This window comes from Elephantulus edwardii, unplaced genomic scaffold, assembly GCF_000299155.1.
Source record: "Elephantulus edwardii isolate Elephantulus edwardi_28Jun2011 unplaced genomic scaffold, EleEdw1.0 scaffold00040, whole genome shotgun sequence".
NCBI lineage: Eukaryota > Metazoa > Chordata > Mammalia > Macroscelidea > Macroscelididae > Elephantulus > Elephantulus edwardii.
Genome location: NW_006399790.1, coordinates 15669690 through 15695707, shown reverse-complemented (window position 1 = coordinate 15695707; position 26018 = coordinate 15669690). Strand labels below are relative to the sequence as shown.

At 40.5% G+C, this 26018-nt stretch overlaps 1 protein-coding gene across 3 annotated transcripts in view; it reads right to left on the bottom strand.

The window, feature by feature from the left end:
- Positions 1–26018, bottom strand: part of TENM1 (teneurin transmembrane protein 1) — a 795992-nt gene that overhangs the window by 88702 nt on the left and 681272 nt on the right. For all 3 annotated transcript variants that reach the window (XM_006885054.1, XM_006885055.1, XM_006885056.1), the window contains one exon: positions 17962–18116. In XM_006885054.1, the coding sequence (XP_006885116.1) occupies positions 17962–18116 (155 nt within the window). The remainder of the gene's footprint in view (positions 1–17961; positions 18117–26018) is intronic.

Below are 26018 nucleotides of genomic sequence, written 5' to 3'. Positions count from 1 at the left end.
TTAACTAAGGTAAGATATTCCCCTCCCCCCCACGGCAGTGCATATAGCCAACAGGGCAAGTGCAATATGAGGTGATGGGTATGAGACATACAAGTCCTCTGTAATCACACCATATGTCCAAAGTGTGACACAGTTGTGAAAAAAAAATCCCAGTTAGCTTTTCTTAATCTGTGTTCCCTACTTCCCTAGCATTTTACAGAGGTGCCCTGAGGAGTTCCACAGGTGGGAGCGAGCTCGAATAGGCAAGGCCCTGGGACAGCACCTCTTGTTTGAGCCTGTGGTTTGTATGTACAGAGTAGAGCTTAATAATGCATGGGGCTGTTCACTGAAAGGTCAGCAGTTTGAATTCATCATTGCTCTTTGGGAGGGAGGTGGGCAGTTTCCTCCCTTAAGGCCTTGGAAGCTCGATGGAGAGTTGAGCTGGAATTGACTTAATGGCAGTGGACTTAGTGAGTTTAAGTAAATGTTTGGTGGTGGATGTCTTCTTGAGAATCACTAGATGAAGTGAATAGAACAGATAATACAGAACACTTGTAGTGATAACTCCTTTTCTAATCTCTGTTTTAGTCAGAGCACACCTGTTGGGTTCTTGTTTAAAAGTCATTCATTTCTGGAAATCACATGCTAAAAAGAGAGATAAATAAGATCATGTTCAAAGATGAGTAATTAGGATGATTAAGGACCTCAAAACCATGGCAAGGGAGGTCCAGTAAATGAGCTAAGGATGCATCTCAGGAGATAGGAGAGAGTAGTTTTTAAATATTGAGGAGGCTGTCATATATAGGAGACAGTTTGATACAATAACTTGGTGAACTTAATGTGAACTTTGACATCAGGTCGACCAGGTTCAAATTTCAGCTCTCCTACTTATTAGCTGTGTGACCTTGACCAATCTAGTCAACTCTTCTGAGAGTTGCTTTTCACATCTATTCTAAAGAAAAGAATAACCTATCTACCTTGAAGGATTATTGTGAAGATTAAAGACGATTATGAAAGGAGAATTGATGCCTTTGAGCTGTGGTGTTGGAGAAGAGTATTGAATATACCATGAACTGCTAGGAAAACAAACAGATTTGTCCTAGAGAGGGTGAAGCCGGGCTGCTCATCTGACATACTTTAGACATGTTGCAAGGAGGGACCAGTCCTTGAAGAGGGACGTCATGTTTGGGAGGGTGGAGGGACAGCACAAGAGAGGAAGACCCTCGATGAGATGGATCGATTCAGTGACTGGGGTAATGGGGGTAGGTGTGTCAGAGATGGTGAGATTGGCACAGGATAGGTCAGAGTTTAGGGCTGTTACATATAGGGTCGCTATGAATCACAGGCAACTCGATGGCATATAACAACAACAACAGCAAACAACATATATGACCGTATCCAGTATAATCCTTACTTCCTTGGTATATTTATTTACTAGAAGTTAAAGATGAGCTTTCCATCAGTCAGAAGAGGCATTCAAGGGTGGACTGGAAGACCTGTTTGGCTTCCAATTATACGAGGCATTTGAGCAGAGGTTTGACTCTTACTACATGGTAAGAATATTCTGGAAGGGAGTCAAACATGAAAAGCATTGGGCCTTCCTTCCTAATTAAGGACTAAATCCATCTGAAAAATTAGTACTATTGAGGTGCACGCAGATCATCTAAGAACCATTTATGGAACTCAGGTTACCTATCAGATCCTTTAGACAAACAAGAGCAGCGGTGGCTCAGTGAGAGAATTTGCTCCTTCAATCTGGGCTGATTGGAAATCAATGAACCTCAAACATAGCCATCACTCATTTATCAGTGGAAGCTTGTGTGTTGTGTGGCTATTATGCTAAACAGGTGTCCGCGGAGCTCTTTAGACTGGGAGGAGGAGTGCGATGGAAATGCCAGATAATTTACTTCCAGAAAATCCAGCAATGAAAACATTATGGATTCACAACGTTCTGATCCACATCTGTAACCAGTGTTGAAGATGGTGCAGGACCGGATAGCATTTCATTCTGTGGTGTATGGGGTTGCCATGAGTCAAGGAGCCAGTTCAATGACAGCTAACAACAATTATATTAATACCTTGATGTGTGTACCTTAAGGGCAGTGAGTCATCAGGATTATGTGTGCACATAAAAAGGTTGCTGATAGTGGGACGCTTTTGGGAAGAGCATTAAGCTGGCTCAGAAAAGTAAATCCAGCTCTCATATGTGCTCCAGCTCCAATAGCCAAGGTCTAAGTCCCAATTCCATTCCAGTCAGGCACGAGATAGAAGTGAGTTACCGGAGCAGGATGATTCAAAAGCAGAAACGGAAATCAAGAGCCCAATCTCTTCATAATCAATTCATCTCTTGAAGTGAAAGGCCTGGTTGTTTTATAGCGGCGCTTACAAAGGGCAGTTATGCTTCAGAGTTTACATCAAGAGTTTAGTTTCACATTTCAGTAAATCAGAAAAAAGATATTGATTTTGAACAACTGGCTGATTTTATTATCAAAGCAAATTTCATTTCTTGAGATGATTAGATTTTATGAAATGATTTCCTAAGTACTGCTAAACATGCATTCTGTGAATAAACGGCATATTCCTCAAGCACACGGCACTCGTCATCCAGCTAAATATGGTGATATTTGGCCATCTCCAATTGTCCATCAAAATGTGAGGAATGGGAAAATAGTTGCTTAGGAACAGAAAGCTTGTGTTCGAATCTTGGCTGTATTATGTTTATAGGGCAATGCACAGGTTTTTTTTTCTGACTACCAATTTTCTCCTCTGAAGGTGAGGATAATATCTACTTATCAAGGGTGGTTGGGTTGTAGAAATAAAGTGGAGGAGTGTGGACAAGATTCTTACATAATTTCTGGCACATAAACCCAAACTAAGTCAATTCCGACTCTGCAGTCCTATGTGTCAGGGTGGAGTTGCCTCATAGTATGTTAAAGGCTGTACATTTTTATCAAAGCAGATTGCCTCGGCTATCTCCATTGGTGTGGCTGTAGGTCCAACGGCCTGGTGGTTAGTAACCAAGTGCTTTAACTGCTATACGATCAGGGGTGCTTCTCCTGGAACATCATTCATTGACTGCCAGTCAGTTCTAACCCTCCATCAGGTTTCTAAGGCTGTAAATTAAAGCAGGATGAGACTGCCAACCTTTCCACCATGGAACTTTGGGTTAGCAGCACAACTCACTACAGACTATGCCAGCAGAGCTCATCTCCTAGAACCGAAGAAGCTTTTAATATGTCATGGCAGTCACCTATCTGCTTCCATTCAGTGTTTAACTTTTGCCTGGTGCTAATTTATTCACCCCTGGAAGCTAATTTCCATGGATGCCAAAATATCCTAGCTATAACCAAACATCTTAAAAGAATGGTTACATTTTCACTTTCTCTATTACAATTTTGGAAGCAGGAGTGGCATCCACTTCCTAGACAACATGCCTCTGGAAACTCTATGAACTTTGATAAATGCTGATAGTTGTAGAGGAGCTTCAGGCCTTTTGTTCATAGAGTCTCTATGAGTTGTGCTCAACTGGAAGGCAATCAACAACAACAACAACAACAATTATTACAATTACTGTGGGTCATCATCATATTATAATTACTGTGGGACATCAGCATCCACTGAAGATTAGATTAGATCACAGAAGAAAGAGTCTTACTGAGGCCTTAGGAAACTGCAGATATAGGTGAGGGGAAAGATGATTATTTTCTGTTTCATTTCCTAGCCTTCATAGGCACTACACTAAAGTATATAGGTCTGTGATGTCTACTATGTATCAACAAGGGTATCAATTCGATATGTGTCAACTTGAGTAGGCTATACACACACATATCTATATCTATCTATCTATCTATCTATCTATCATCTATCTATCTATCTATCTCTAGTTGTATATGTTCTGTCGGAATAGACTCAAAACTGACTCTCCAATAGGTTTTCAGAGGCATTTAATAGTATGAGAGGAGACTGCCCATCTTTCTCCTGTGGAACAGGTGATGAAGTTTAAATTGTGTGCCTTAGAGTTGGTGGTGCAATTCTTTCCCACTAAGGCACCAGGGCTCCATCTATGGAATTGTGGTGCTGGAGAAGAGTGCTGAGTGTCCCATGGACTGCCAACAGAACAAGCAGATAACGTCTTGCAGGAAGTACAGCGAGCATGTTCCTTGGAAGCTCCATGTCACGTCTGACATGAGGGGTTTGGGACAAGAATAGGCTAAGAGTAGATAGATAATGAACATTGCACTGGAACAGATGAAGGAAAGATCTGTTTAAAAAATATATATGATTAGCCATTATATGTATGATAATAGCCCAGAATAAGAGGTACATTGCAAAGAGGCCTCGGGGAGGGAGGAGGTAGTTGTGCAACAATGAATGAATATTTTAAAAAAGTGAACTGGGGAGAGGGGGTAAAAATGTGCAACAATGAATAAATGAAAATCCAACTTTTCTGTAAACTTTCATTAAAATCACCATTAAAATAAAAAATGTTATTTAAAAAAATGTCTTGGAAAAATTGCAGTCCTAATGCTCTTTAGAGGAAAGGATGGTGAAGCTTTGCCTCACATACTTTGGGCATATTGCTGGGAGAGGCTATATATTCCTTGGAGAGGGGCATCATGCTTGGAAAGGTCAGTGAAAGATAAGCAGACTCCTAATGAGATGGATTGACACAGTGACTGCAGCAATGGGCTCCCGTGTGTCAGAGATGATGAGGACGGCACAGGATAGGACAGGGTTCAGATCTGTTGTCCACAGGGTCACTATGAGTTGTACTTCACTTGATGTCGCTATTTAACAATATCTTCTTGTTGGTTTTGCTCCTCTGGAGACAATACAGATTAAGACAGGGTTTTTCCTTGTTGAAGGCCTTTTTGTTTTTAATTAATTTTTTAACTCTAGAACAGTAACAAGGGACTTTAGCAATGATTATATTTCTGTAAAGAAAGCTGGGAAGGACCTTGAGAAAACAGTTGGTCTATCCTCCAGCTCCAGAGAGGCCTGCATTTCCAGCATTGCTTTACAAATGTCAAAATGTGAGAGCTCCACAAGATCCTTTGCTAATAGATGTACTGCCACATAGTCTGAGAGCCAGTAAGCTCTTTCTAAGGTCTGATTCAAATCTTCATACTGCAGCACAGGCTTTTATTTTCATTCTTGTCTCCAGAAACTCTCCTCATTTAGACATTTGTCTCTGCCCTCAATACATTTTGCCCATCAATATATTTAGACTTATTGATATATGAAACTGAGTGCTGTGTAAGCTCAGCTGGATCCCTCTAAGTACTACTGTAAACAACTGGGGCTTTGCTCTTGGAAAGTGTTAAGAGGCTCCCCACTCGCCTTTCTTCTCTCCAGCTGAAGACAGCCCATGCTCTTAAATGCAGTCCTGGGAAATGCAGGTCCCCAATCTGCCACAGTTGTCTAAACAGACAGCCCATGCCCAGGCTTCCTCTCTGTAAGTGCTCCACCCCATCACCCATCTGATTTCATTCAGTGCGTGCCGATTTTGGGGCACCTGTGCCACACCTGGGTGCTAATTTGCTGACACCTGGAAGCAGATTTGCTCCAATGCCAAAACCACCTCATCACAGCCAAGACTCTCAAAAGAGCGTTCTATTTTCACTTCCTCCATTTCCTCACCTCCCACTCTACCACTGCAATTCAACTTCTATTCATTAGCGCTCTACCAAAGGTACTTTTAGAATCATTAACGATGTAAAATCAAACAACTTATTGGGGGGGAAAATATCCACAACATCTTATTTTATGTGACTCTCTAAGCAGCATTTGATATATTCTCTTCTTGAACAGCTTGTTTCTCTTGCGTGGGGGTGTTTTGGTGTTTTTTTGTTTCTTTGCTTTTATTTATATTTAGTGTGTGTGTGTGTGTGTGTGTGTGTGTGTGTACCATCAAATCGGATCTGACTGGTACAGGAGGAGATTGTCCCTCCTTCTCCAGCAGAGCAGCTGATGGATTCAAACGGCACACCTCTGGGATTGCAGTGCAGTTTCTTGCCACTAGGCCACCAGAGCTTGCCTGTTTGCTTGTTTTAACCACATATCTTTCAGGTTTTCCTCCCACTTCACTCGTCTGTCTTTCAGTCTCTTTTGTGGGCTCTCATTCCTAAGTCTTCGTTTGAATATTAGTTTCCTTAGAGTTTACTTTTTGTGCTATGTACCGTTATCCATTCTATCTTCCATGTGTTAAAGGACAGACAAATTTGTCTTGAAGGAAGTGAAACCAGGGAGCTACTGGGATAAGGATGGGGGAATTTTGTCTCACATACCTTGGACCTGTTGTTCAGCAATGAGATGAAATGACACAGCAACTACCACAATGGAGTCAAGCATGGTGGAGACCATGAGAAAGTTATTGTTCGTAAGGTCACTGTGAGTACTAGTCAACCTGATGGCACCTAATAACAATGTGTGTGTGATAATTCCAAATCTAAGGACATCATGCTCGGAAGGGTGAATGAACAGTGCAGGAGAGGGAGACCCAGGATGAAATGGATTGATACAGTGACTGGGGCAATGGGGGTTGGTGTGTCCAAGTTAGTGAGACTGGCTCAGGACAGGGAAGGGTTCAGAGCTGCTGTACATAGGGTCACTATATGTTGTAGGCGACTCAATGGCACATAACAATAATAGCATACTGTGACGTTTGGAAGCAGGAGTGGCATCCACTTCCTAAATAACATGCCTCTGGAAACTCTATAAACTTTAATAAATGTAGCTAGTTGTAGAGGGGCTTCAGGCCTTTTGTGTGTAGGGTCGCTAGGAGTCGTGCTCGACTCAAAGGCAGTCAACAACAACTACAACAATCTCCATTTCAGACCTTGAGCATTAGACTTTTATCCACGTGCCTGCCAGATATCTTTACCTGGACCAACCAAGCACAATAGGCCCTATAACCATCATTCCACCATCACCCAAACTTGCTTCTCCTCCTCTTGTGTTCCTTATCTCAGTGAATGGTACTACCATCTACATACTGTCTTAATTCTGAAATGAAATAATTTAGCAAGTTCTCTGGTTTTATACCAGTGAAGGAACTATGGTAGTGTAGCTCATAGGGTGTTGTGCTATTAACCCAAAGGTCAAGTGTCTGTTTCCTTTGGTTTGAATTCACCAGTGGCTCCATGGGAGGAAGATGGTCACACACCTCCTATTGTGATTTATGGCCTCAGAAACCTGCTGGAGGGTCACTGTGAGTTGGGACTGACTTGATGGCAGTGAGTCTGAGGTTTGACTTTGATTTCACTAGCCTTCTGTCTTTCTCAATCTTTGCTGCTGATGCTTTATGCCTATCCACTATCATTGCTTGCCTAGGTATGTAATGGCATAGAACTGAGCAGCTTCATGGCCAATTTCATCAGAGTTATAGTTCCAAAAAAAGAAAATCAGCTGAACATCCACAAAAGTACTGGAAATAAATTTAATTTGTACCTTAATTTCTTGAAAAGATGCTGATCATTTATATACTGGCATGCTTTTGTTCCTCCTACTATTTTTAAGGTTTGCCTATAATAATTAATGTACTTTGTGTTAATTCATGCACATTGTGTTCATACAATATTTCATTTATATTGTGTTTGTTAATGCACATTGTGTTTTATGTAATCATTCATAAAATACATTGTATTTTATATAATTCATTACTATTGGTATATGCCTATTATTATCCTATCATTTCCAGTCTCCATTGAATCTTTCCTATTCCTTCACCCTCTCATCTGCCCACTAACCTCCGCTATCCTAATGATTTCTCTACATTCCCTTTTTCCACCCCTTCTCCATGTCCTCTTTCCCTTTGGAACATTTATACACAGCTTGCTCAGTTATCCTTCTATTTTTATAATAATGGTCTTATGCAGTATTTGACCTTATGAGACCAAGATATTTCACTCAGCATAATGCTCTCTAGACGCTCCCATGTTATGTAGTATTTTAAAAAGTCATTTTTCCTTAGAGCTGCATAGTGTTCCATTGTGTAAAAGTACCACAATTTCTCAATCTAGTCATTTGTTGATGGGCATTTGGACTGTTTCCATTTTCTTGCTATGGTGAATAGTGCTGCTATGAATATAGGTGTTCATATCTCTGTGTCTCAGTTCTAATTTTCTTAGGGTGTATTCCTAGCAGTGGAATAGCCAGGTAATATGCAGAACAGATCATCTGGTATGCTGTAATTTATGAAGAAGAATGTGGTATCAGGACTGGAGGAAGACTCATTAACAGACTCTTCATCAACTGCATCAGGCAGATGACACAATCTCACTTGCTAAAGCTGAGAAAGGCTTGAATTCTTTGCTGCAGAAGGTTAAGGACTGCAGTCTCCAATATGGATTGAAGCTCAACATCAAGAAAACAAAGATTCTCACAACTGGGTCATTTGGCAGCATCATAATAGAGGAGAGATTGAAGTTGTTAACAATTTCATTTTGCTCGAGTCCACAATCAACACTCTTGGCACCAGCAGTCAGCAAATCAAAAGATGAATTGCATTCGGAAAGTCTGCTGTCAGGGACCACTATAAGGCACTGATGAGCAACCATATCAGTCTAGGGACCAAGGTACACCTGTTCCAAGCCATAGTCTTCTCTAGTACTTCACATTTTTTGCTACACACCTGAAAGCTGGACAATGACTAAGGATGATATAAGAAGAATCAGTACCTTTGAGTTGTGAGAAGAGTATTGAATATACCATGGACTGCTAAGAGAACAGGTACGTCCTGGAGAGGGTGAAACCAGGTTGCTCCTTGGTGCATATATTTTGAAGCTCTGTCTCATGTACTTTGGGCATATTGCTAGGTGGGATTAGACTTTAGAGAAGGACTTCATACTTGGAAGGGTAGATTATCAGCATAGGAGAGGAAGACCCTGGATGAGATGGATTGACAAAGTGACTATGGCAAGAGGGGCAGGTATATCAGATATAGTGGCATTGGCTCAAGATAGGGCAGGGTTCAGAGGTATTGTTCACAGGGCTGCTATGAGTCATAGTTGACTGCACAGCACATAACAATCGCAACAACATAGGATTTCTGTTTTCAACTTCTTGAGGAAATGCCAGACTACCTTCCAGAGTGGTTGTATCTCTCTGCATCCTTTCCAACATGTATTGCTTGCTGTTCTGTGAAACATTGCTATTACTACTGCTACTGGAGTGAGATACCTCATTTTTGCTTTGATTTGCAGTGATTTTGAACATTTCTTCATGTATCTATTTGTCATCTGAATGTCTTTCTTTGCAAGGAGTCTTTTCATATTTTTTGCTCATTTTGTCAGTCTTTTTCTTGTAGAGGCCATGTAGTATTCTGTAAACTTTCATGATAAGACCCTTGTCTGAAATGTCATTGCCAAGTTTCCCAGTCTATAGACTTTCTTTGCACCCTATTGGAGAAAGTTTCTTATGTGCACAGGGACTTGATTTTTGGAAGGTCTCATTAGTAGATTTTACCTTCTCCAGGTTGTACATTTTTTGCTCTATCTTCAAGTCTATTTATGCTATAGGCAAGAGGTTCTAAGTTTGGTCTCATTTTGTCTTTTATAATCTTTATGGTTTGGGCTTTACTGCTAGGTCTCTGATCTACCTTGAGTTGTCTTTGTATATGGCATGAAATATGGATTTTGCTTCAGCTTTCTGCAGGTAGAAGTCTGGTATTCCCAGCACCATTTGTAGAAAACATTGTCATTTCCCTATTTAATAGGTTTGATTCCTTGTCAAATTGCAGTTGACCATAGGTAGATGTGTAAATTTCTGGGTTCTTGATTCTATTGCATTGCTCTATGTGTCTATCACTGTACTAATGCCATGATGATAATGGGCATCCTTACCTGTTCCCTATTAACAATGGGAATATATTTAGTCTTTCTCCATTGAGAATAATGTTGGTGCTTAGTTTTGCATATATATTTTTCACTATGTTGAAAAAAAAATCCTTATATTCCTATTTTGTTGAGAGTTTTAATCAGGAATGGGCATTGGACTTTTTTAAAAATCAGGAATGGGCAAAGGCCTTTTCGGCATCAATTGATAGGATCATGTGGTTTGTTAAGGTCCTTTGCTTTGTTAAGGTAATGAACTAGAATGATTGTTTTTCTTATATTGAACCATCCTTGCATACCTGTTATGAATCTCATTTGGTCAATATTAAATACATATATTATATATCTTATATTATATAAATTATAAGACTATATATACGATTATATATATATGATTATTTTATAAGAATATATATAAGAATATATATCTCTCTCCACATATACACACACACTGTTGGATTCTATTGGCCAGGATTTTGTTTTTATGTCTATGTTTATGAGTGATATTTGTCTATAGTTTTATTCTTTGGTAGTATCTTTGTCTGGTTTTGGTAGTAGTGTTCTGCTTGCTTCAAAGAATGACTCTGGAGTATTCCTTCTTTTTCTATTTTAAAAAATAATTAAAATAGAATTGGTGATAATTCATCTCCTAATATTTGGTAGAATTCAGCCATGAAGCTATCTGGGCCAGCATATTTTTTTGAGGAGGAGTCTTTTTATAACCTGTTCAATTTCTTTCTTGGTGTTCGGTCTTTTCAAATGTTCTACATCTGTATTTCCTGTTAAATAACCTGTACAATGTCTAAGGATGATGGAAGGATAATTTATGCCTTTGAGGTTTTTTGCTGGAGAAGAGTCTTAACTATAGCATGGACTGCTAGGAAAACAAACAGGTTTGTCCTAGAGAGGGTGAAGTCAGGCTGTTTTGAAGCTCTGTCTGGCATACTTTGGGCATGTTGCATAGAGGGATCAGTCCTTGGAGAGGGATGTCATGCTTGGAAGGGTGGAGGGACCATGCAAGAGAGGAAGAACCTGGGTGAGGTGGATTGACTAAGTGACTAGGGTAATGGGGATTAAGTGTCAGAGATAATAAGATTGGCACAGGATAGAGCAGGGTTTAGGGCTGTTGTACATAGGGTTGCTAAGAGTTGCAGGTGACTTGATGGCACATAACAACAACAATAATATGGGTTTTGGAACTAGAAAGATGTCATAGTTGCACAGCATAGTTGTTGTTTAACTCCCTAAGTATCATGCTTTTCTTATTGTTTCTCCATGTTAAAATGAGAGTATTGTTTTTTAAAAAAATAATGCATCTGAAAATTGGACAATAAATGACAGATGAATTGATGCCTTTGAGTTGTGGTGCTGGAGAAGAGTACTGCATGTCCCTTGGGCTGACAAAAGAACAAACAGATACATCTTGAAAACAGTGCAGCCAGGTTGCTTGTTTGAGGCAAGGATGACAAAGTTTCACGTCTCATATTTTGGACATGTTGGTAGGAGAGGTTATTCAAAAGAAGGTTGGAGGGTCAGCAAAAGAAAGTAAGAACACCAAGAAGGTGGATTTACATGGTGACATCAACATTGGGCTCAAGTATATCAGATAATGAGGATAAAACAAGTTAGAACAGGGTTCAGGCCTTCAGGACTGCTGTTCATAGGGTCACTATGAGTCATACTCGATGGCCCCTAACAACAATAATGGACTTTAGGCCAGCAGAGGTGAAGATGGTGTAATGAGAAGTAAGTTCCTTACTAAATAGGTATAGAAGTGACGCAGAGATCAGTGTGGGCTCATAATTTTATGCCAATTTAGTTGAAAACTCTAGTTACTTTTGAAGGACTTCAAGTACTAAGCAAATTGGTGGACAGCAGTAAAATAGCTATCCGATAATTTGGACCCTAAGGCTGCTTTCTTTCCCACTCATTCCTGTGGGCTTCTAACACCCGCATAGTTTGCAAAGAAAGGTCTTTGTTTGTAAAGGTAAAATTATGCAAAGAAACTGGGAAAGGAGGCTTAAGGGAACTTGAGGCTTAGAATGAAACACTTAAAATGTGATTCTGTTTCTCGGTTGCAAGGGATCCTTCTCAGTGGACTGCATGGTACACCCTCACTTGAAAGGGAATGAGGTAGAAGTTGCAGTTCAGAGGTGAAATGATTGCCTTCATTATAGGAGACTTGAGTTCGATTCCTAGCCTAAGCAACTCCTGCACAGTCACTGCCTGTCTGTCACTGGAGACCCATGCTGTTGCTGTGAAACTGAACAGGTATCAGTCAAACTTCCAGGCTAAGATAGATATGATAAAAAGGCTGTTCATATACTCTGAATAACAGCCAGTGAAAACACTGTCAATGACAACAGTTCTTTCTATTGTATGTGGGGATACTATGAGCCAGGGACAACAAAAGCCATCATAGTGATGACAATCATATGTTTGCTGTATATGGACTGGAAAACCCTATCCTTTGAGCATAACTTTCCCCATGCAGAAACTGATGAGTTTTTGGAGTTGAATGACTGCAACACTAAATGTTCTATTTTGAGTTAAAAATATCGTGCAAGTGAATCACATGCATGCATCCTTTCTCTCTTCCCCTTCCCCCAAGTAAGCACATTCACATCTTTCCATATTACCATAAATAATATTGCTCTTTCCTGACTTTTGCATCATGGAGAGTTACACTGCTCTAGGACTTGATAGCTAGAGCCATATTTCTAGTAAAAATGGTTAATTCATTGTGTTAGCTTTTAAAATCTTCTATCTTACCATCTATTTTACTTTTGTGTTTGACTCTATTTGACAATAGGCAACATCATGATAGACGGAAAAAAGACTGAAATTCACAACAATTTCATCTTACTTGGATCCACAATCAATACCCTTGGCACCAGCAGTCAAGCGATCAGGAGATGTATGGCATTAGGAAAGTCTGCTGGCAGGGATCTCTCCAAATTATTGAGAAGCAATGATGTCAGTTTGAAGACTAAGGGGTGCCTGATTCAGGCCATGGTCTTTTCAAACACTTGCTATATATCTGAGAACTGGCCAATGACTAAAGATGACAGAAGAAGAATCAATGCCTTTGAGTTGTGATGTTGGAGCAGAGTACTGAATATCTCACGAACTGTCCAGAGAAAAAAACAGATGTGTCTTGGAAGAAGTTAGAGGCAAAGATGGTGAAACTTTATCTCATATATTTTAGGTAAGTGATCAGAAGGGCCTGGTCCTTGGGAAAAGACATCACAGTGGAAAATATAGAGGGTTGGAGGAAGAGAGCATGGTGGAGATAGTCAGGTTGTTGTGAAACAGGACACATAGGATTGCTTTGAATTGTAGTTGATTTGATGGCACTGTGTTGTTGTATGTGTTATCACGTCAACTACAACTCATAACAACAACACTATCTGACCATTTCCTGCACTTGTGGGGTGAGGCATAGGCAGAGAGAGAGGAGAAGAAATCCAAAATGGGCACATTTTTAGTGCTTGATAGAGACTGGAGGTAGGAAGAAATGTCAGAGTGAGTGACTAAAGCAGTGTCTGGGTGATGTGCTCATTTTATATTTCCAGCTGTACTATGTTTCAGGTGGTACAGAGAAGAAAGCAATAAAAATATCTTTCTTTAAATTGTTGTAAAATGTATATTATTTTCTAATGTTCCAGGAGCATTACCAATAACAGGAATATTTAACCTATGGGGGACAGTGCTGGTTGGTTGTTGCTGTTAGGTGCTGTCAAGTTGACTACAATTCATAGTGACTCTATGAGCATCAGAGCTGAATCCTGTCTTATCCTGTGCCATCATCATCATCTCTGACACACTTGAGCCCATTGCCGAGGTCACTGTGTCAATCCATCTGGTTGGTGTTTTTCCTCCCCTTCTCTAACCATCTTTCTTTCCAAGCACAATGTCCTTTTCCAAGGATTAGCTTCATGTAGCTACATGTCCAAAATATGAGAGATGAAGCTTTACCAACTTTGCCTCCAAATACTCTGACTGTAATTTTTCCAAGACATATCTGTTTGTTCTTTTGGAACTCCAAGGGGTAGTCAGTACTCTTCTCCAGCACCACAACTCAAAGACATCACAGCAATCTTTTATTCTTTGGTGGCTTAGTCTGTCCGGAGTTTTGCAGCCAACCCAAAGTCAGTACATCCCTGATGGTTCAAATCTAACAGGAGTTCTATAGAAGAGAAATGGGAAACCTCCTCCTGTTTGATTTACAGCCTCCAAATATCTGATAGAGGAGAAGATATGAGTAGGTTTCAACTCTGTGGCAATGAGTGATGATTGAGAAAACAACCTTGATTTGGATAAAAAAAAATAATCAGAAAGTGATAAGCTCAGGAAAGTGGCCCAGCTTTTGAGGGTGAATTATGATATAAATCCACCACGAAAGTTCCATTTTTTAACTTTGTCAGTGACTGCCTAAAAGCATGGGCACGTGGTTGGATTTTGGCCAATGTATGTGACACAGAGGAAATCTACTGGGATCTTTGCTTACCTCTAGGTTTCTTATTACACAACATAATAATATCTTATTGTTTAAACCCCTTTTAGGCAAGTGTTTCATTGTTTGCAGTCAAAAGCATTCTCTTGGTACGCTTACCAATTCCAAACCTCTCAACTACTGATGATGATTAATTTTATAAAACATAATGAATGGGAATGATTGCATGAAACACAAAGGGAATGAAGGAGTGTGTGAAACACAATGTACACAAACTTCGCAAGCAAATCAATATAAAATAAAAAATGAAGGAAAAAGATTGTCTATTGAAACAATGATATATCCAACCAAGCAATATGATATTAAACAAATATTGGAGAGGATGTTGAGAGATTGGATCTCTCATAAACTTGGGGTGGAAGTAAAACATGGTACAACTACTGTAGAAAGCACTGTGTCCTGTGCCAATCGCACTGTCTCCGACACACCCATCCCAATTACCCCAGTCACTGAATCAATCCACCTCATAGAGGGCCTTCCCCTCCTGCGCTGTCCCTCCACCCTCCCAAGCATGATATCCCTCTCCAAGGACCGGTCCCTCCTTGCAACCTGTCCAAAGTATGTCGGATGAAGCCTCAGGATCCTTGCCTCCAAGGAGCCACCCGGTTTAACCCTTTCCAGGATGAATCTGTTTGTTTTCCTACAAGTCCATGGTATCCTCAACACTCTTCTCCAGAACCGCACAGAAAATAATGCTTAACCTAGCAAGTAAACTGTTGTTGTTTTTGTGTACTGTAGACTCAGAATTGACCCATAGCTGACCATCCAATGGGTTTTCAGAGACAATCACATGGGAGGAGATTGTGCGTCTTTTTCCTGTGGAGCAGCTGGTAGCCTTGAACTGCATACCTTCAAGATTGCAACGCAGCTTCTTGACACTAGGCCATCCAACTACCAGGTCTGGGACATAAACGGGTATATGCACATCTATGAGAATTACAGCATGATTTATAGTATAATAGTGAAGAGAGTGAAACATCTTGAGTGCTCAACAACAGATGAATGGCTGAACAAGCTATGGTACATAAACAAAATGCAATTCTGTGCAACATTTAAAATTAATGAAGAATTCGTGCAATACCACATGCTGTTGATAATTCTGGAGGGCATTTCTTCTGAGTGAAATAAGCCAGCCATAGAGGGATAAATATTGGATAAGAGTACTATTATAAAAAGCTAAGGAAAGGTCTGCATGCAAAAGAAACATTCTTTGAGAGTTACCAGGGATGGGAGGTAAGGAAGAGGGGAGTAATTGCTAGCAACTATATAAAAGGCATGTTAAGATGGGTGAAGGGAAAGGCAGTGAACAACAAGAGGCTGATTAGTGCACTATCACTGGAGAAAGGTAAAAGAAGTGCATAAGAGATACAAATATCAGAGATAAACATTATTACATGGATAATCTTGAACTATTGGTAATAACAATCATTAATACACACATGGATATATCATCAGAAAAAGTGAAAGGGATTATACCCATGACCATACAGAGAACTGCCAGGTGGTATTTCTACATGCACAAGAGCAATGGAATCAGTCTGGAGACTAAGGTGTACCTGATCCAGGCCATAGTCTTTGCAATTGTGTGCTATGCGTCAGAGAGCTGGAAAATGACTAGGGATGATAGAAAGAGAGTTGATTCCTTTGAGCTATGGTGCTGGAGAAGAGTATTGACTATACCATGGACTGCAAGGAGAACAAACAGGTTCATCCTAGAGAGGGTGAAGCCAGGCTGTTCCTTGGAGGCGAGGATTCTGAAGCTTCCTTGGAGAGGGACAGCATGTTTGGGAGGGTGGAGGGACAGTGCAGGAGAGGAAGACCCTCGATGAGATGAATTGATTCAGTGGGGTAATGGGGGTAGGTGTATCAGATACAATAAGATTGGCACAGGATAGAGCCAGTTTCAGGGCTGTTCTACACAGGGTCGCTATGAGTCACAGGCAACTAGGGGCACATAACAACAGCATCTATAAATATACTGTAAATAGCTCCATGTGCATGGCAGAGCCAACCAGTTGCAAGTCATGGAGATTGCTCAGTTGTAACCAAACACCCTGAGGGGATGAGCTGCGACTCCTAGGGCCTCAGGACCACACCTTCACGGCCTATCAAAGTCAATTGGCATAGCACAGCTCACAAAACCATGTTCCGCATCCCACTTAAGTAAGCAGCAACTGGGCTCTTAAACCTTATGGGAAGCCATCTAAGCTGCAAATATTGATATCTCCCTGTCCACACACAGAAGAGCGAAGAACACCAAAGATAAAGAAACAATGAATCCAAAGGACTCACACCCCATGTGAACTTCAATCTCCACTAACCTGAGAACAGAAGAACTGGATGATGTCTAACCACAACTGCTGACCATTCTAAAATGTTCACAGAAGAGGGTCCTGGGTAGAGTGGGGATGGGGGAGGGAAATATGGTACAAAACTCAAAATCATGGAAATGACTAGGCTTGCTGGTCTCCTAGAGGCTGGTGGAACTTCTGAGACTATGGCCGTCGTAATCCTTTCAGCCTGCAGTCAAACAATAGATGTGCTGCTAAGATGAACATTAACACCACGAATGTCCTCAGTCCTTAGAACAATTCATCATGGGAGATCATAAGGGTGATGTTTACGTAGGAAGAAAGCTTGGAAGGCAGGGAGGAATAGGCTAGAAAGATGAAGGGAAACAAGCAACTCAGGGAGGAAGTGGGAAGAGTGCTGTTATAAGCTGGGTACTGTCGTTAATGTTACAAGTAAACAAAATCTGTATGAATGATTGGAAGGAAAACCAATTGCTTTGTAAACTTTCATTTAAAAGGAAAAAAAAAAGAGAGAGAGATTCTCTATTAGTCTACCTCATTAGTGTCACAGAACAGTAAATATTAGAACTTTGATGACCATTTAGTCAATTTCCTTCACTTAAATGCCAACATCTTGTGTCTACAGACTAAGCAGGGCGTCTCTATGGATTTGGGACCGTGCTGTATGCTCTCCAATTTCTCTCCCTTTCCACTTCTTATTTTGTCAAATTGTGGCAAAGTTAGAATTTTGTACTCAGGTGAGTGCTACATTGAATGTTCCCTTTTATTCTCACTGGCCAAAAAAAAAAGAAAAGTTTTCAAAATCAATGTAAAACAGATCTCAGAGGGAAGGTTGTTTTTACTTGAGAAAACTTGTCAACCAGACTAGCAACAGCAATTTACATCTACATGAATAACAAGTTACGCTCACATATTCATTAAAAAAAGCTTTCAAAAGACCTTTGACAATCAGCACTTCTCCAAATGTGAGTTCTTGCTTTATTGCAGAAAAAAAAAAATTAAAATGACTTCTCTCAGAAAATATTCAATTAATTAAATTGACCTCTCTCTCTCTAATTGATCCTTATCTAGGCGGCTGCGCTCTAACAGTTGCATCAACATCGCACGCAGCATTACTCCTCTTTTCTTAGATTCCCATTTTCTCCCAGCTGGGTTTTGCCGAGGAGGAAGAAAAAGTCCCTTACATAAAGAGAAACTTCTGCTCTCGGGTGTATTAACAGGTACACCAGGCTTCCTCTTTACTTAATTTCTGTGGGAGAAAATGGTTATCCATTTCCATGATGCCAAATGGCGATAAAGCTGGAGGATCAGTGGAGCCTACCTGAGTGATGTCCATTCCTGAGTCACAGCTCAGCGGCTGCGTGGAAGTCAGGCCGTTCGAGCCGATTACAGTCGTGATCACCGCGTTCTCATCGATTTTACGAATCATAGTCCCATCCACAAAGTAAATGAATCCATGTCGATCAACTGTGATGCCTGTTGGGAAAGCGTAAGTGAGCGTTAGTAGGCTAGTGGGCCGCACTTGCACGAAGATCAGGATTTTGAAAGAAGTAGGAAAACTTGAAAGGTATTTTCAAAGACATAGGGATTCAGTGTTGCTTAGCACTGACAGGACAGTCACAGGAGAGGTTTGTTTGGACATACATTCACTTCATTGCATCTTGAGAAGGAATGATAAAAGAAAAATAACATCTGGAGATGAAGTGAGGTCTGATAACTTTGCCTGGCTTTATGTTTCCACCTCCTCCAGAAGTTGTTGTTGAGTGCTGTTGAGTCTATACAGACCCATAGCTGACCCTCTGGCAGGTTTCCAGAGGCAGTTAGTCACATGGGAAGAGACTGTCCATTCTTCTCCCGCGGAGCAGCTGGTGGCCTCGATCTGCTTGCCTTTGGGATGGCAGTGCAGCTTCTTATCACCTTGCCACCAGAGCTCCCTCCAAACATAGGGAGATTTTTTTTTTAGATTTATAGGAAAAGGTAAGTACTGCAGTATGTGTTACCTTTCTTTTAGGGTAAGGAGGCATAAGCCGTGGCTTCTTTTCACATTTGGATTAGAACTACCTTGCAAAGCATGAAAGTATTTTCATCATTTTCTAAGCCAGTTTAATGTAGTGTTCATATAATGTAGTGTTCGATTGCCCCCCTCTCCACCCGTACAATCTTACTTTGGACATATTGGCAGGAGAGGCTAGTCTCTGGAGGAGGCCCTCATGCTTGATAAAGTGTAGGATCAACAAAAAAAGAGAAAAGACCCTCACTGAGATGGATTAACAGAGTGGTTACAGAAGAGGACACAAACATAGCAATGAGTGGGAGCATTGCACAGGACTGGGTTATTATGAGTCCAAACTGACACAATGGCACCGAACGGCCACAATTACCGTATTTTCTCACAGAGAGCATGCATATTATATACGTGGCTATGCTACATGCATAGCATGGTATATATAAAAAAAGAGTTGGTGAGAAATGATGGTGCTGTTATAGAAGAAACAGCTAAGCTTCATGGAGTTCAAATCCATGGAGTTCAAGTACAGCAACTGCTCTGTAAGGGAAAGTATGGGGCCACCCATCTGCTCCCTTTAAGATGGAAAGTCTCAAAAACTTGATGGAGGATTGCCATGAGTTTGAATTGATTTGATGGCAATGAGCTTAAGTTTCTGATTTTTTTTATTGTCACAGTGACATTCACCCCCTGTATTAATTATGTTGTTTTTGTTGTTGTTAAGTGCTGTCAAGTTGGAAATTACTGGTAGCTGACCCTCCAGTGGGTTTTCAGAGGCAGTTAATCTCACAGGAGCAGCTAGTGGATTCAGACTGCGTGCCTTTGGGACTGCAGCCCAGCTTCTCATCACCAGGCTGCCAGAGCTCCCTGTATTAATTATACAGACTGTCTATATTTCTTGGAAAAAACAATTTTTATAGCAGATAGAAAGTTTGGGTCCTAAAACTTAACACAGCACTTACAGCTGATGTGTAACCTGGTTTGACTCATTAATCTCCCCAGTTTTTAGCCTCTTCTGGTAAAAACAGGGAAAAGACTATCTAGAATCCTACAGGGCCTCTATAAGGAAAAAAACCCAACAACCCAATTACAAAATGGGCAAAAGACATTGTTCATAGAGGAAGATATTCGAATGGCTGACAGACACATGAAGAAATGCTCAAAATCACTGGCAAAAAGAGAGATGCAATTCAAAACCACGATGAGATACCATCTCATCCCAGTAGCAGTGGTAAAGTTTAACAGGACAGCAAGTAATAAATGTTGGAGAGGATGTGGAGAAATAGGAACTCTTATGCACTGTTGATGGGACTGTAAAATGGTACACTCTAGAAGGCAGTTTGGCATTTCCTCAAAAAGCTGAATATAGAAATTCCACACAGTCCAGTCATTCCACTACTAGGAATATATCCCAAGGAATATGCTCTCCTTGTGCTTTAGACATTGCTTTTATGACATTGCTTCGGTTGTGGTCTATAATTAAGTCATTACCCCTCTCACCTTCATTTGTTGTTGTTTTTCTGATAAACTAATTTGGTTCCGACTCACAGCATTTCTATAGGACAGAGTTGAACTGAGGCTTGGGGTGTCCTAGGCTATAATCTTTTCAGGAGTAGATTGCCAGGTCTTTTTTTCCCTACTATGGAGCACATAGTCGGTTCAAACTACTGACCATTTGCTTAGCAGGCAAAGCACTTAACCACTGTGGCACCAAGCTTCTTTTTCTGGTGAAACTATTGAGTGTATGTCAAAATTACAAGCACCTGTGCATGGCCTTTTAAGCCCCTCAGGACTCCTTTTCTAAAGTCAGGCGAAGACATTCTCTTTGTATCTGTCTTTTTTTTTTAAAAAAAAAAAAGCTTTTTTTTATTAATTATTTTTGTGTGTGCACTGTCAAATCAGATCTGACTTGTACAGGAGGAGATTGCCCCTCCTTCTCCAACAGAGCATCTGGTGGATTCAAACCACATACCTCTGGGATTGCAATTCAGCTTCTTGTCACTAGGCCACCAGAGTTCACCTCTTTGTTTCTGTCTTTACCTCATATACAGTCACACAATCCTTTTCCAGGCAAATAGTGAGCTCATCTAAAGACAGTTTATAAACCCAACTTAACAAACTGCTTTTAGACGAGTTAATTTGTTAGCAAGAGGTTAATATTCAGCTTTGGCCATGAAGGTGTACTTTGATCAACCCTGATGTTCCTCATGAAGTATTAATCCTTAACATCTATAAAAGTTACAGATTTTGTTTTAACTTTCCCTGTGTGCCTCTAAAGCCAATAAGATGTTGGCAAGTTCTCCAAGGAAACCAGAGTAGCCAAACAGAGGCATTCCGTGTTAATAAAATTCCTTTATCCTATTTAAAGGCCTAAAGACCTTTAAGGAAGTTTTTGCTAAAAAAGGGAGGGAGGGAGCTTTTCAGATAATGATGACACAGGAATGAATAACTGTTTTATCTCCAAGAAAATGCAGGCTAAGGACGATCCAAGGTGTGTGTGTGTGGGGGGGGAGGGAGGGTTGTGGCAGAGGTATTTATATTTGTATTTTTGTTTTGGAAAAAAGAAATTCTCAACTGCCTAGAATTTAGTTTGATGGCAAATGGAAACCTGTGGCCAAGCCTGTGACTTGGGAACATGTTCGAGGGCCTCTGTGTTCAATATCATTGAACGTGAAATTGAAAGTTTGGCTGTCAGAAGAGGAAGGGCTTTGAGATGAAGATTCAAGTCTAGAGAGAGAAAAGCTGAGAGTAGATGTGCTTGGAATGTGTGACTTTGTGAGTCACTTACCATTCACTGAAGGCCACTATGCTAGGTTCTGTGGAGGGCAAAAGACAAGGACCGAGCATCTACTCATGTTCTTAACCCAGTATACGGAAACCGAGACGAAGATGAGTACTCTGGAATTTGAATGGATTGAGAAATTATGGTACATTCACACAATGGAATACTATACAGCACGCAGGAGCAATGATTTAGTAAACCACTACCTAACTTGGGAGGGACTGGAGAGCATTATGCTGAGTGAGCTAACTCAGTCCCACATGGACAAATATATAAGACTGTTATTGTAGAACGTGTATGAGGATCCAAGGAGGGGTTGGGGGAGTAGAGGGGTGAGGATGGGCCCGGGCATAATCATAAGGCCACACAATTTGACAGGTGGAAGGAGAGGAGGGTAAAAGGGGAAAGATCCGTGTAAAAAACAATGTATACAAACTTTGTAAGTAAACCTGTATAAAATAAAAATTCTATAAAATTAAAAAAGAACACTGAAAAGAAAATGATGTGTTGTTGTCATGGAGTCATCAGACTTGCACTGACCCTTACGGACCAACAGGACAAAATGCTGTACCTAGTCTTGTGTTACCTTTATAATCCTTGGTATGTTTTAGTCTACTATTGTGGTTATTGCTTTAATCCATCTCACCGAACGTTTCCCTTGTTTTTGTTAACTTTAACAAATATGTTATTGTAAATGTTACTGTTGTTAGGTGTCGTTGAGTCGAGTATGAATCAAAATGTCCCTCTGAACAACAGATCTGAACCCTGTCCTATCCGGTGCCATCCTCATCATCTCAGTCACCGTGTCAATCCATTTCATGTCTTCCTTTCTTTTGCTGACCCTCCACCTTTATTTTGTACACACTATGTTCCCATTATTAAAGGGTGCTCACCACTCTTTCTCCTTATTTTGAGTGACTTCCAATCTGGGCTACGAAGTATCATACTTAGAGACTCAGATCTCCTGAAAATCAGAACAGGTTCACAGAACTTATGGAGAAAGAAATTTATTCCTGCAGCAACTAGGGTAATTGGGGAGATCATTACAGTTTTAGGCTGACATCAGGGAGGATGATTCTGTTTCTTGACTACGACACCGCTCACCCCTCATCAGGAGGATAACCCTGAATTGACATGACTTCCCACTTTGAGTTTTTAGTGAATTTCTAGCCTCCATGAACTTCTGTCTCTCTCTCTCTCTGTGTGTTCACGTCAGTTGAATTCCACAGACGAGTGCCTTTTGAAATCATTCCGAGCTTATTAAATACTCAGTATTTGCCTTCAGGGTTTATTCTGCTGACAGTTTGTAGACTCTTCTCCTTTCATATATTTGTGTAGCAATTTCTTTTATCGTGGCCCAAAATCCAAATATACTCCTTTTTCCTTGAGACTCTTTAATTAACTTTGATTGCATTACACTTACGTTTGGGATTGAAAAAGAGACCCTAGAAAGGGTAACAGAGGGATTTGTGATAGGTGCTTTATAAATGCATCCAGCTATAGTTTCTAGAAATGTATTTTTGTTTCCTCTCATTTTCCTTCCCAAGCTACCAACTGACCAACCAATTCCCTAAACAATCTATTTTACAAACTCTTCACTGGTCAAGGTTTGAGGGATATTTAATTCTCACTGAGATAACAAAACAAAACAAATTAGAAATCCTGGGCAGGAAAACGAGGATTCGTTTTGTCCATCACATGGGGAGGTTTTCCCTCCTCTAATGAGTATAGTTCTAAGCCTGGGATGGTAACGATGCAGTATGGTCTATTATTACTGCTTGTTAGACTGACCGGGTGGAGGTGACACATGGCCAATATATTTTAAGCTTTATTCTTCAGAGATGAGGACTGAGTGATTTCAGTTCACATTTAGCCATCTGGGGCTAGCAAGACACACAGCTTCAATATTTTTTTTCCTTCTCTCTCCATATCTTGATATTGTTGTATCCAAAATCTCCACATGTTGGTACCCAGTCCTGGGGGTGTATCTTGTTCCAGTAGTCAGGTCTGCTGACGTGCTTTCTGTTGGTGATTTCTTCTTGTTATCGTTGTTTTAAACAGACTCTGACTTAGAAAGGACGACTGTGAGGAAAGGAGGTGGGCGGGGGGGGGGGGGCGCTGAGAGAGGGGAAGGAAGGGGCCCTTCAATGGGAGTAGCACTAGAGTGGGCGGAGACAGAGACACCAGAACTAAATCTGAGCGCCAAATCCCCTTACTGACGGCATTTTCATTAGTATTTAAAATACAATTGGAAGGATTTAAACTAAATTAAGAAAACCACTTTCAGGGTTTAAAATTTCAACCTGTATTCAATTTTAAAACCAGCACAGCTCTCCAGATCACTGATATTACCATGAGGTTAGGAAGTGAGGCAGGGTGCGTGGGGGTGGAGGTGGGAAGAATCACACACAGACAGCTTGAGTCGCCACACTCCCCACTTCCACCAAGGAAAACATTGGGCTCAGGCACCCAGACAGCATGTTTAGCTTGGAGCACATTTTTACATTTGTGAGAAAATAAATAAATCCTTGTAAATTAGTGCGTATAATGAAAGCACTGACAGACCATAACCTGGAAGTGTGAATGGTGCTGTCTCCATTCATCAGCATTAAGCCTTAACAAGCTCCTTCTATGGGGGGACCTTCTCATAAATAAAGTGCATCTTGTAAAAAAAAAATTCACAACGTCTTATGCAAAGGAGGCAACATTATATAATATCTGAACTGCAGGCTCTTTTCTCTGTGAAGCATAGCTCTGTATGAAACAGCTGCAAATTATAGGCAAAATTATTTGACTTCTTCCCTTGTCTTATTATCCTCCGATGAATAAATACTATAATTCTCAAAAAGACAATTGCCTAAAGCTGGGGCAGCCTGGACAGCTGCTAATAAATTTATCACCTGTTGGGGAAGAGGATTCTGCTGATCAATATTGAAGAAGTAGGAGCACCCTGGAGTGATCACTGAAAGTCCAGATGTGGAAGTTAATAGCCTGGAAATAGAAGCTAAATTCCCAAATTAGGTAACAGTGAAGATCAAAGCACTTTTTTCCCCTTTGCTGTGCAGAATACCAATTTGAAATGTTGGCAGAAGCCATCTCTCCACTTAATTTTTTAAAATTATAGCTGTTGAGGCCACCTACATTTTTATTATTTTTATATTTTAAAAAATGAAGCTTCTTTCAAATTGTAAGCTTTGCAAAGCCATCATGAAATTCTCTTCATCTGTAGCCCTAGCAATGAGAAAATGAAAATGCTGGATTTTTTTTTCCTTCCTGTCACAGCCTGCTCTTTAATTTTATGAGACAGAGACAAATGGTTAAAATTAACTTTTAGGGAATGTCCTAAGCTTGATATGAGGTCTGTTTGATCTCTGGCTCTGAAAAGGGCTGAAATTTTCTGTAATTGATATTTGCCAGTTGATCCTAAAATGCCCTTTAAATCAGATAAGTGAAAATATTTTGCTCTGTTTATGTGTGTTTCAGTTCTCCAAAAATTGTGAGATGTTTTGAGATATCTTTGGGAACTCTATACAAGGCCCAGCATTTCATTTCTCAATTTATCTGACTACTGTTCACTTAAGGAACTCTGGTGGCCTCATGGTAAGAAACTGCACCGCAATCCTGAAGGCACATGGTTCAAATCCACCAGTTGCTCTGCAGAAGAAGGATGGGCAATCTCCTCCCTTGCAATTAACTACCTCTGAAAACCCACTGGAGTTTCAAGTATGGGTTGGTTCTGGCTCGGTGGGAAAAACAATTGTCCATTTAATTACTCACTGGTTCAGAAAGAGCATGTTACTTCTACTCAGTAGCCTGTTAGGTTTCCTATTCCTTTGCTGGTTAGATGCTATATATGTGCAGTTCCTTCAAGCCTCTAAGAATTCAAGGAATTACAAATATTTGTGTGCCACTAAAGGCATTGCCTTTTCAATCTATATGCAGAACAGACCTTTCAGGAGGCTGGACTTTATGAGGAGAAATGTGGCATCAGGAGTGGAGGAAGACTCATCAACAACCTGCGTAATGCAGATGACACATCCTTGCTTGCTGAAACTGAGGAGGGCTTCAAGCATCTTCTGCAGAAGGTCAAGGACTGTAGACTTCAATATGGATTGAAGCTCAATATAAAGAAAACAAAGATTCTCTACCCTGGGCCAGTTGGCAGTTTTGTGATGGATGAAGAAGAAATTGAGATTGTTAACAACTTCAGGTTACTTTGTTCCACAATCAACATTGACTCTTGGCACCAGCAGTCAGGAAATCCAAAGACAAATAGCATTGGGAAAGTCTGCTGTCAAGGACCTCTTCAGACTACTGAAAAGCAAAGATATCAGTCTAGAGACAAAGGTGCACCTGATCTAGGCCATGGTCTTTGCAATTATTTGCTATACTTCAGAGAGCTGGACAATGACTAGGGATGATAGGAAGAGAGTTGATGCCTTTGAGCTGTGATGCTAGCTGCTCAAAATCCCTAGCCCTAAGAGAGATGGAAATTAAAACAACTATGAGATATCATCTCACCCCAGTCAAAATAGCAAAATTTAACAGAACATGAAGCAACAAATGCTGGCGAGGTTGTGGAGAAACTGGA